We start from the raw sequence: 12,201 nt of genomic DNA on the forward strand, positions 1-12,201 counted from the left end.
CAACAACGTCAATAAGTGTGACCAACTTCATCATATGCTTAGCAGTAGACATCACGGCCATGGCCACAACCATGTCCTCGCTTTTGTCATTGAATTTGGGTAATAATAGCATCAATCTCCATTGGAACATGACCATCTCCCATAGAAAGTGGGGCTGAAGGATGTGTAGCAAAAAGTGGAACAAATGACATCTCATAATGATGTGCCAAACAAAGAGCATTGTCAAGGGTGGTTGGAGCAAATGCATACACAAGTTCTACAAGATTTTAATGAAGTATTGACCATAACATTATTAACTTGATCTGCTCCAATATATTTGGCTCTGTATGAGGCTATAAAAATGAATGCCAAATTACATCACCAATTCAAGTAGCCCTTGACAAAGACAATTCAATTGTTGGAAGACATCATCACAATCGTCAGCAAAACGAAAACATCTAGGAGAATACTCTAATCCACACGAGTGGTTGCGCTTAAGCCATTTGTAAACTCTTGAATTTGGACCCTATAGATTGTCTCTCAAGTCATTCTCTTTAATTACTTATAATCTACCACACTTTCCTTCAAGTTCATGCCTTCGTGAACGAAAGGTCTTGAATGTAAACTCCTGAATTTAAACTTCCCAAGAGGTCACCCAACCTAATACTATTCAAACCCAATAACATTTAACCCCAAATATCCTAAAACTCTTAACCAATTGAAAAAAAAAGGATGCACTCTTATTCATGTTCCCTTTATATTTGAACTTTATAGATCATCTCTCAAGTTGTTTTTTTTTGTTGCTTACACAATTATACCACTGCAACATTACATGGAAAATTCATATAAATGCCAAACTATATCCCAAGAATAATATATCACAATCGCTATAAAGTGATCAAACCAATGGTATATATCATCCTTAGGATTCCCACGGAAGAACTCTGGCTGGATATAAGGATTGGCAGCAAGAGCAAGAGAAATTGTATCATGCGTTGTGAATATTGCTATCAACTGAATTTGGTTGTTCAATTTTAATTGCATATCATCAAGCAATTGCACCAACTACAACTCCAAAGTCAAAAGAGAAGGAAATTGCTACTTTGCCATGAAGATGAATGAAAAAGGAAAGAATAAAAAAAAAAGAAATAGAAAAAGTTAGAAGAATAAGAAGATCTAGATAATGCAAACCTAAATCTAAACTAAAATCCCAAATTTAAGTACTTCTTAGGGACAATTAAAGTTGCCCTTCACCTCCACTAATATGAGTGTATGGAATACGAAAATTGAATATAAAAATATATATATCAATAAACCCAAAAACCTTAGTTTATATACAGTAGTGATTGAAACCAATCTACTAGCTACTAAAATCCCACTATGCTAATATTAATATACAATATCAAAATTGTACATCTAAATTTTCATTATCTTTTATTTTAGGGTTTTAGTTTAAAAATTTTTGGCTGATAAAACTTGCAGAATATACAAAGTTCTGTCGGGCGTGAGCAAGGGAGGGCATTCTTGGAGCCATGGTGGCGGGCGCACCTCTGGATTTTCGATTCCTCGACGAGGGGCTAGGCGGCGCCAAGAACAAGAAGCGCAAGCGCGATGCCGATCAGGTGGCGATTGATGTGGAGGACCAGCAGCAGGAGGAGAAGCGGCAGGCGATGGCTGAGGGAGATTCCAGGCCCGTCTACGGTAAGCCCAGCTACGACGCGTGATCGCAGGGAAGGTGTCGGGGCACAAGTGGAAGGAGGTGAAGACGTGCCGCGCGTCAGCGCTGCGGGTGAGCGTCGAGGGCAGCAGCCTGGAGGAGCGCGCCACAAGCGCATCGCGGCGGAGTTCCGGGAGCGCAAGCAGCAGCTCAAGGAGCAAATCCGGGCCAACAAGAAAGAGGCTGGAGGACTACAAGAAGAGGAAGGAGGAAAACGTTAAGAAGTCGGGTTTGAAGCTCCAGAAGGTGACCAACCTCAAGAAACTCCAGAAAATGTCCAAGAGGGAAAAGAAGAAATTGGTGACCGTGGCAGAGTAGTAGTTTGGTGGCACAGCACGGCAATTAAAGGTGGCAGTGTGTCGCACAGATCTGCGAGAGAGTAAGTGCTAGACTCGATTGTTAGATCGATCGATAGTTTTATTTTTTCTCTCCTGTTTTTTGTCGCTTTAATTCCTTGTTGTTGGCTGAGAAGGACCAGAGATTATCGCCGGGCTCTTCTCTCAGACCGATCTGCAAAGATTTTGCAAAGAAAGAAAAAACAATTCTAGAGCCTCGGATGTTGCAGTAGATGGAAGGCCCAGCTACTCATGCAAGTGAGCTACAGTGGTGTTGATTTCCTCAACGTTTGCGAACAGCTCTTCTCCACTCGGTACTTGACTTTCGGCCTGGTCGATTTGGCTCGGCTCGGCTGCTTTAAAGGTTTCTAATGGTTTCCTGGACTGTTTCGGATCGTATTGGATTGGACGGACTGACAAAATCCTCCCTAGAGTGTTGGAACCCGAGAGCAAGTCGAGAACGTTGGACAAGCAAGAAACCTTACATCCGGTTAGAAGCAAGCAGGAAAGCAACGCAGCAACGACAGACAAATTCGTTAACTTTTCATTAGATGTACACAATAATTAGCCAGGCAGCAGCAGCAGCAGCAGCACAGGGAAGAAGGAAAAAACAAGAAGAGCTGGATGATGTCGAGAAAAATGGACTAACCCACAAGAGATCTTGAAAACTTTGAACATCCCGCCCCGCGTTCTGAGAAAAAGGAAGAAGGAGCTGAAAGGAAACAAGAAGGAACAGGAAGTGTGTGCTCGCTTGATCGGGCTAGCGAGTTAGCGTAGCTCAGAAACTGGGCGTTCCGGACCAGCCATCGAGACACTTCAACAAGGGAGCAACAAGCTTCCCCTGGCAGATGGCATCGTAGACTTTGGTGAAGTCCTCGCCGGGCGTTCCACTCTTGGTCCCCATGAGCAGCGCAGTTCCAGCACCTTTCCTCACAAACTCATACAGCGGCGCCGAGGCACAGTCGAAGATCCGGTTTGGCAGCACCGCGTTACCGCTCTCGTACGCCTCCCTGGCCGCCGGGACCTCGACACTCAACGCCGCCTTGAGCTCCTCCTCGAACAGCCCGATCTTGTGCAACACCGAGGAGCTCGTCTCCTTCTCGTCCCCGATGTTCTTCAAGGCGTGCTCGACGAGAACCTGGCGGAGCTTCTGCATGAGCGGGTATCCAGCGCTGGCCGGATCATCGATGTAGGTGAAGACGTGCTGGTTGTCCACCACGGACAGGAGCTCCTTCTCGCAGAGGCGCGACGGCAGCAGCGCTCCGGCAGCCCCGGTGGTGAGCGTATTCTTAACGGCGTGAGAGACGGTCTGCTTCACGGTGGCTTGCAAGTTCTCCTCGAGGTGGCGGAGGTCGATGGCCTGGCACAATGCCACCAGATACGTCGACGACATGAGCTTGAGGATGTCGAGAGCTTCCACCGTCTTGCGAGCCGAGACGAGGCCGAGAGAGTTCACGTCCTGGTTGTGCTGCTCGGCGCTCTGGACGTGGGTGGTGACCGGGTTGGCCAGGTACTGGAGCTCCGAGGTGTACGAGGCCATGGCGATCTCGGCACCTTTGAAACCATAGTCCAAGCTTGGGTTGGATCCGCCGCTCAAGTTGGAAGGCAGGCCGTTGTTGTAGAAGTCATTGACGAGCTCCGAGAACTGCGCGAACATGAGCTTCCCGATGGCCGCCACCGCCAGGCGCAAGTTATCCATGGACACACCGATGGGCGTCCCCTGGAAGTTGCCGCCGTGGAGGGCCTTGTCGCGAGCAACGTCGATGATCGGGTTGTCATTCACGGAGTTGATCTCGCGCTGGATGGAGTGAGTGGCGTGGCGGATGACCTCGATCTGGGGGCCGAGCCACTGCGGGGAGGTCCGCAGCGCGTAGCGGTCCTGCTTGGGCTTCTTGAGGGAGTCGGTCTCGTGGAGCTTGGCGGCGGCCTTCATGTAGGAGCTCCCGGCGAGGACGTGCTCCATGATGGCGGCGGCCTCGATCTGGCCGGGGTGGTGCTTGAGCTTGTGCGTCAGCGGATCCGTGAACTCGGGCTTGCCTTGCATCGCCTCGCAGAACATCGCGGACAGGATCTCGGCCAGGAGCGCCAGGACGTTGGCGTCGAAGCAGGCGATGGAGGCCACCGCCGCGCCGACTGCCGTGCCGTTGACGATGGCGAAGCCTTCCTTGGGCTGGAGCTCGAAGGGCTGCTCCACGCCGACGAGCTTCAGCGCCTCGGTGCTGTTGACGACCTTCCCGTCCGGCAAGACGGCGCGCGCGTTGGATCGGCCGCTGAGCAGCCCGGCAATGTAGCTGAGAGGGACGAGATCGCCGGAGGCAGTGATCGTCCCGCGGAGTGGGATCCGCGGCACGATGCCCGAGTTGACGAGCTTCTCCATGGCGGACAGGATCTCCCACCGGATGCCCGAGTAGCCCTGGAGGAGCGTGTTGGTGCGCACCAGCATCGCGCCGCGCGCGAAGGCCAGCGGGAGAACGTTGGTCGAATCGTCGTCGCTGAAGATCCCGGCGTTGAGGACGCGGATGAGCTCGCGCTGGAGCCCCACGCCCTGGTTGATCCGGCGGTGGGAGGTGGCGCCGAATCCAGTCGTGACGCCGAGGATGTCGGTCCCCTTCATCGCATTGTCGAGTACCCAGTTGGAGCTCTCGTCCACCCTCTTCTTGGCGGCGGCGGAATCCAAGCGTACCTGGGCACCGCGCTTGGCCACCGCCGCCACCTGGGCGATGGTGAGCGTGGTGCCCTCGATCGGGAAGCTGGGCTTGGCGGCGCCGTAGACGGTGTGGGCCATCTCGCGGACCTCCTCGAGGTGGCTACCCGACATCGCCGCCGCGGCCTTCTTCCAGCTGAGGGGATCGGCGGTGTCGTAGCGCGGAGTGGAATTGGTGGGATCTGGCGACACCCGGACGAGCGGCGAGTAGGAGGAGGTTGTGTCGCTGCCGTTGGCCACCATTTTCGCTTCTTCCCTGTGAGCTTCTCCTCGATCGATCGATCGATTGAGGGAGGATTTGTCTAGCTCCTGCAGCAGGGGAGGAATGAGAAGCCCAAATTGAGAGCGCCGGTGCGTGGAATCGATTGCCCGGCCTTGCCCTGTTCTCCGATCGAATCGCCGCCTCTTTGCTCCGATCGAATCGAATGTTTGCGCTCTTCTTTGTGTGTTCTTCCTCTTCTTTTGTGCGTTGGAAAAAGAGAGAAGAGAGAACACTGATCTATGCCAGCGTTTGAACTACCCTTTATACCCGCGCTGCCGCCCTCGGATGAGGGCCCATCCGACGGCTGCGCGGTCATGGCCATGGCCATGACTGGCATGACGTGGCAGCAAGATGCTCCGAGAATATTCTGGGCTGCGTCCTAACCCCTAGTTCGCTGTAAGAAATTAAAACACATGGGCGGTAGAATCCTACCGTACGCACCTCGATTTTCGTACGAACTGTCACCAACCGCGGCGTCCAGGTGGACGACCGGATTGTCAAGTTCGCGTGGCTGACGGGTGGATGGACTGGTGGGGGCATGGGGGCATGCGGGCTCATGGTGAATATCTATCTTTTTCTTTTCTTTCTTGTGTGTATGTGGGGTTGTGATGTGCTGCGTGGAGAGACTAGCCACCTCCCCTCTATGTTTCGATCAATCTGAAATGCCTTAAGAGTTATTTGCTTTGGTGGATTGATCCACAGTGTTTATGCAATATACCTATTATGGTTCTCTAGCATGCATTGTGTAGTTTTCTATCTTCCTTGATTTCCTAGTACCACACGCTTAACAATTAAAGGAACTATTTGACAGGTGATTTATAATGGTTTAAATATGAAAAGAAGAGGTGTATAAATAAAAGTGCATTTTATTTTTCAATCGATTAAAGGTTTTGAGATATTTTGGGTTTGAGTAATATTGGGCTAGATGAAGTTTAAATTTAAAATTTTACATTTGGTATCATAGGGATTTTAGGTTTGACTTTGGAAAAGTTTACTATTAATAGTTTACATCTGGTATCATAATGGTTTTAAGAATTATACCACATGTTGAGATTAAGATCTAGTAAGTTTAGCTTGCTTCTAGCTGGCTCAAGCTAAGGGGTAGGATGTCACTAAATCTCCTTAAACTCTTAAGTATTAGTCCTAATTTTCAGATCCATATGAGAATCAGCTAACATTACAAGAAGATATTAAATAGCAAAACAAAATGCTAGAAACACTAGAATTAAGATTAATGTGTTATATGCATGCTAAGATTCAACACAACTCTTGATCCAATGGACAATCAAAAGAGGGTAACATGAACAATATGGGATGTTCTACATTCTTCTCATTGTCTCGTTCGTCTTGCTATATCACCCATCTCATCACTTTAGATCAGTCAAGGCCATAAATCAAGTGAAAGGTGGTGCAACAAAGAAATCCTTGTTGATCTAGTTGTCAAACCCTTATAAAAATCATACATAGATTTTAATAATGTAAATTCTTTTGTAAATACTTTCGTTGAAACTATTAGTCTCTTGTAGCATTTGCTTGTTAGTGTCAAAGGATTTTAACATTAGAATCAAAACATTTTGACACTTGAGGTATGTTAATGGTGAAGCGCTCTATGACAATATTGCATGTTACGGAACATAACAAGTGGCTTCAAGTTTTGTGATGGAGTCACTTAGGAGATGGATGGTGTAAGCGACTAATTTTTTCCATTATACTTTAGTCACTTAACCATACCTCCAACCACTTGGAGGAGTCTCATTCACAACCTCCATAAGTCCAATTCCGGACTTGGGGCTTGCTCACCCCGAGAAGGGCATCCATGCCCCTCAACCTTTGCACTTGGTCTAAGTGCTCCACGTGTCTGATCCCATGATCAACACTCCAAGGTACCACCAACATACCAGCCCGTTATGCTAGGCCATGCCCTTTCACCTTGGTCACATCAGTGGTTCAACACCACTTACATTGCAATCCCGTCTCTCCAAGACTGAGCCATCTGTCCATGAGTGGTCATCCTAGATCCACTCCTTAGCATCCTTAGAATGCCTGCAGACATGGGGAATAGCCTTCCTCGATATCTCCTTTCCAATCCTCACCAAGTCCCTTTCTGTCTATGGCTGTGTTCACCAACACTGCCACTAGATCAAGGCCCACAAGCCCGACCTCTAAGTCCCTCAATCCTTTGGGACTTCCTCACCATGTGACCGTATCCTTGGTCACTGCACTAGAGGATTGCTCCTCTTCCCTTTTACCGTTTAGGACTTTGGGACAATATTTTGGAACACCGTGGCCTTACGCAAGCCTCATGGGTACTCTCCCCACCTCTCGCCTTTTGGTGCTCTAGCCATGGGCTTAAAGCGAGGTTCCGTTGAGCCACACCAGGTATCCAAGTAGGTAGTGCCACCCACACTTGGACTGGGAGCATCGGCCAGTCGATCTCCTGGGGGAACTAGAGCCGGCTCTTGAACACTTCACCAAGCTACCCCGCTTGTCGGTCCGTGTTCATTCTAGTCTTGGACTTCCTAGTGGGCAGCTCATCACCCGACACTGGGTCTGGCCTTCCTGGGCCAAACTGGCCTTTCCTGGCCAAACTAGCCTTTTCTGGCCAAACTAGCTCCACTATAATCCTCCCCCTACTATACTTTTGGAGCTCACCAAACCCCCCAAGGTCTGGGAGACAAACGCTTTGGGCTTTCACCCTCTCAGACTCGAACTCGGACTTGGACTCGGACTTGGACTCGGACTCGGACTTGAACTTGGACTTGGACTCGGACTCGAACTCGGACTCGGTCTCGGCCTCGGCCTCGGTCCTGATCTCGGTCTTGATCTCGGTCTCGGTCCCGGTCTCGGTCTTGACCTCGGAGTCCATCTCGGGTCCTTCTTGGACTCCATCTCGGATTCCATCTCGGGTCCATCTCGGACTCCATCTCGGACTCCATCTTGGGTCCGTCTCGGACTTAATCTTGGATCCATCTCGGGTCCATCTCGGGTCCATCTCGGACTCCACCTTGGACTCCACCTCGGACTCCATCTCGGACTCCATCTTGGACTCCATCTCGGGTTTATCTCGGACTCCGTCTTGGGTCCTTCTTGGGTCCACCTCGGACTCCACCTGACTCCATCTTGGGTCCTTCTCGGACTCCACTTCGGACTCCAACTTGGGTCCATCTTGGACACTTCCATGTGTCATGTGTTAGTCCTTTTTGGGTCCTTTTTTGGAGCCTCGCTTATTGCTCGCTTTGTGCTCATTCCTCAAACACGTTTTTGGGAGTTCCACTTCTGCTCTCAACCTTTCAAATCGGAGCTTTTAATCCAAATGTGTTACACTCATTTGGCTTTTGCTTCGGCCACTACCATGTGACGCCCTTCCGGCTCCACTTTGGGGCCTAGGGATTTTGTGTCTCACAAATAGCTCATGGGCAGCATTGGGCATTCTTGTTCATAATTTCACTAGTATCTTTAAGAGTGTGTTTTTGATATTGTTTTAGTTTCTATAGGACATTGAGGAATGTACATACACATTCATCTTTCAAGTGGCATTTATTTTACACAACTCACTAGAAAGTGAAATCTTGGGTTGTGCTAATGATACCCCACAGCATCTTTTATGAATCCACCCCAAAGATAGTGACAATCAAGTGCAAGATACCTACCCTTCAAGGGCATCTTGTGGAATCTAACAACTTCCACAAACGATTTGCTGGGCTCAAGATTGTGACTTTGTGGTAAAAAGCATAGTAAATCTTCCACCAGCTTTTGAAAGGACATAATACTGGCACTGGGAATCTTGTCCCGTCAAATGTAGGTCTTTGATTCCATGCCAGATCAGATCCTAGCATCCTGGAATTCCTTGCTGGCAAACATGGCATCTTGTTCCTCTTTAGATGACACAAAGAGGGTGTTTGATTCCATGAAGAGAAGGAATCTTTTCTCTTGGACGGTGATGCTAACGGGATATGCCCGAACTGGGGATCTGGAGGGCATGAACGCTTTGTTTGGTGCTATGCCCGAGAGGAATCTGATGTCGTGGACGGTCGCGATTAGTGGGTTTGGTTCCAACGGCAAGATCCAGCAAGCAAAGAGTCTGTTCGACTCGATGCTAGAGTGGAATCTTGTCGCCATGAATGCGATGCTCGCGGCATTTGTCCAGGAGGGCTATCTCCAAGAGGCCAAATCCTTTTTCGATTGGATGCCTGAGACGAATCTAATTTCCTCGCAACGTTGCTGCGAGCTTACGCTCAGGAATCACAAATCCTCGAGGCAAAGCGCTTGTTTGATTCAATGCCGGAGAAGAATCTCGTCACCTGGACGACGATGGTAGCGGCATTTGGCCAGGATCCTCTTCTTCTGAGTGAAACGAGAGATCTCTTTGATCGGATGCCGGAGCACAACATTGTATCACGGACAGTGATGCTGATGTCATACGGTCGCGCTGGCCACGTCACTCAAGCACAAGGCATCTTTCATCAAATGCCTGGACGAGACCTGACAGCGTGGAATGCCATGCTGGTAGCATTTGCCCAAGATGGGCAAATCTTACACGTAATTAACTTGTTTGGGCAAATGCCTGTGCATGACGTAGGATCCATGTCAATCATGGTAGACACGCTGGCACGGTGTGGGAAGCTTGAGGAAGCAAAAGAAATATTTGATCATGTCCGCGGCTGGTGCATCTCCTCTTGGACGTCGATGATCTTTGCATATACCTCGTTCGGGTATTTTGAAGAAGCAGAGGCTTTATTTTATACAATGCCCGAAGTAGATACCATAGCCCAAAACGCGCTTATCTCGTCTTTAGCACTCAATCGTAAACTTGCTAGTGCAGTTGGTGTTTTTCACAGGGCTAACCAGAGAGATGTAACAACCTGGAACACCGTTCTTTCTGCATTTGCCCGTGATGGAAATCTGCAAGAAGCTGAAAAAGTCTTCCAATCGATGCCGGAGCGCGATCTCGTGAGCTGGAATTCAGTGCTGGTGGCATATGCGGGGCAAGGCAAGCCAGCCCAAGCGATCGGATTCTTCTACGAGCTTCAGCAACAGTGGATTCCCAGCGCAATCAGCGTTGTTTGCTTCTTGGTTGCCTGCGGCCGGGTGGGGAACTGCGCACTGGGCATCTCTTGCTTCAGATCCATGACACGGGACTTCGGATTGGAGGCAACCAAGCAGCACTACAGCTGCGTGATCGATCTCCTGTGCCGGGCAGTCGTTTTGGCGAATGCCCAAGCCGTGATTGCTGAAATGCCCAGTGTTCCTGATCTTGTCGATTGGCATTGCGTGCTCGCGTTTTGTTCCAGTGACAAAAACGTTGAACAAGGAAGAGTGTGTGCCATGTCTGTTCTTGAGATGGAACCATACAACGCTGCTGCTTACGTCTCGTTGTCATAAACATTGATCTAAAACTCCCGCCAAGATTTAAACTTTTGGCTGACGTGGCGCTCATTTATTGGTGGAAGGAACCCTAGAAAGGGATCACTGGAATTCGCGAAGATCCCAGGAGCAGCAAGGAGAAGGAGCAAGAACAGTCTTCTCCTTCCTCCATGGCCGTCAACAATGCGTTGCTGGAAAAGGTGTCGTTGTCATCTTCTTCGTCGGCTTCCGGTGGTGGTGGGAATGACAGCCGGGGAAAGCTCCGGGGGCATGATTCCTGTGGAGCCACCGTCACCTCCCATTCCACCAGACACCCACGTCACGCGCTCACACAAAAAATCGTCCAAGCACAACTCTGGATCGAGCGAGGTGGCCTGAGCCGGAGCTGGGGTGGTTCCAATCTCGGGAGGAATTTGCCTTCTCCTCGTGAGATCTGCGAGGAGCTTGACAAGTTCGTCATCGGCCAGGAACGAGCCAAAAAGGTGTGTGTTCTTGCTTTTATCTTACGTTTAGTTGTTCTTCTCTTCCAGGTGTTGTCTGTGGCAGTCTATAATCACTACAAACGGATTTACTTTGAGAGTTTAAGAACTGAAGCTGCCAAAGCCGTTGTTATGGGAGAGTACGCAACATTTTTTCTATTCCTATACCAACAAGTGCTTGCATCGTTTTTCAGATCAGAGGAATTTGACGAGAGCATAGCGTCGAATGCCAATGCGTCTGGAGACGATGAAGTTGAGCTTGAGAAGAGCAACGTGCTGTTCCTCGGTCCTACTGGCTCTGGTACCGATGCTTTACACAAGATTCCATGCAAGCTCATCTTGATTTTTTGCAGGGAAGACATTGTTAGCTAAGTGCTTGGAAAGTTTTCCTTCATAATTGCAGATGCTATGACGCTCACACAAGCAAGATTAAATCAACAAATTTTCTAAGATGCAAGGAAATTTTGTTTGAGCTTGCTTCATTTATAAAGTATTGGCTCCTTCTTAGGCAGGATATGTTGGAGAATCTATCCTTCATAAACTTCTTGTGGTATGTTTGGGGTACTATTACCAAACCTGGTCGTAAGCACTTTGTCTTTCACTAGGCGGCCGAGTTCAACGTAAATGCAGCTCAGCCTACATTGACGAAGTCGACAAAATTACCAAAAAGGTACGATCAAAATCCATTTTTCTTTTTTTCTTTCGGCCTGACTTTTCTCCAGTGCAGTCAGAAAGCCTCAACATTGGAAGGGACGTGAGCGGTGAAGGTGTTCAACAAGCACTGCTCAAAATTTTGGAAGGAACTGTAAGGAGCTGAAATACTATTCTCATTGCAAAGACTTCTCGGGTAATCAACTCGTTCAGTGAGTGTGTACAGATTGTTAACGTCCCTGAGAAAGGAGCTAGGAAGCATCCTCGTAGTGATCACACCCAGGTTTGCTGTGGGGTTCTATCTTTCAGCTTTGATTTATTTAACCATGCCTACCTTCAGATTGATACGAAAGAAATCCTTTTTATATGCGGGGGAGCTTTTGTGGATCTGAACGATTGCAGAGAGGTTAGTGGTTGCAAAGATTTTAGTTATCGTTTTTATCTAAAGCAATATCCTAGGAGACAAGATTCGTCTATCGGTTTTGGGGCACCAGTTAAGAAACAACGGTGGTACAACGAGTGCGACGGTTGCTTCATCTTCGCTTGAAAAGGTTTGGTCCACTTTACGGCTTTAAAATTAAGAGATCTCTCTTTTCTCTTGATTAGGTCGAGAGCAGTGATGTCATTTCATATGGATTGATACCAGAGTTTATTGGATGCTTTCCAGTGATTGTGAGCCTTTCTGCTTTGAACGAGGATCAAATGACTTA

The 12,201-nt window shown here is 48.7% G+C and overlaps 2 protein-coding genes across 2 annotated transcripts; one reads left to right on the plus strand and one right to left on the minus strand.

The window, feature by feature from the left end:
- Positions 1–1,511: 1,511 nt before the first annotated feature.
- On the plus strand, positions 1,512–1,917 carry LOC112350880. Its single transcript, XM_024687860.1, has 2 exons — positions 1,512–1,669; positions 1,710–1,917. Exons 1-2 carry the CDS (start codon positions 1,512–1,514, stop codon positions 1,915–1,917), a joined length of 366 nt encoding a protein of 121 aa, XP_024543628.1.
- Positions 1,918–2,788: 871 nt separating this feature from the next.
- LOC9662335 (phenylalanine ammonia-lyase class 1) lies at positions 2,789–5,555 on the minus strand. The gene is made up of 2 exons (XM_002982863.2): positions 5,439–5,555; positions 2,789–5,191 (listed from the first exon to the last, which is right to left on the minus strand). The coding sequence occupies exons 1-2, from the start codon at positions 5,553–5,555 to the stop codon at positions 2,810–2,812; spliced, it is 2,499 nt and encodes an 832-aa protein (XP_002982909.2). The 3' UTR covers positions 2,789–2,809.
- Positions 5,556–12,201: the final 6,646 nt, after the last annotated feature.

This window comes from Selaginella moellendorffii, unplaced genomic scaffold, assembly GCF_000143415.4.
Source record: "Selaginella moellendorffii unplaced genomic scaffold, v1.0 SELMOscaffold_55, whole genome shotgun sequence".
Taxonomy (NCBI): Eukaryota; Viridiplantae; Streptophyta; class Lycopodiopsida; order Selaginellales; family Selaginellaceae; genus Selaginella; species Selaginella moellendorffii.

What these genes read in the sequence shown, in the direction of transcription:
- LOC112350880 (XM_024687860.1), top strand. Translation starts at nt 1,512, where the DNA reads ATGGTGGCGGGCGCACCTCTGGATTTTCGATTCCTCGACGAGGGGCTA. An exon ending in ATGGCTGAGGGAGATTCCAG is followed by an intron (nt 1,670 to 1,709) that starts GCCCGTCTACGG and finishes GCGTGATCGCAG; the next exon opens with GGAAGGTGTCGGGGCACAAG.
- LOC9662335 (XM_002982863.2), bottom strand. Translation starts at nt 5,555, where the DNA reads ATGAGCCCGCATGCCCCCATGCCCCCACCAGTCCATCCACCCGTCAGC. An exon ending in CAGTTCGTACGAAAATCGAG is followed by an intron (nt 5,192 to 5,438) that starts GTGCGTACGGTA and finishes GCACAAAAGAAG; the next exon opens with AGGAAGAACACACAAAGAAG.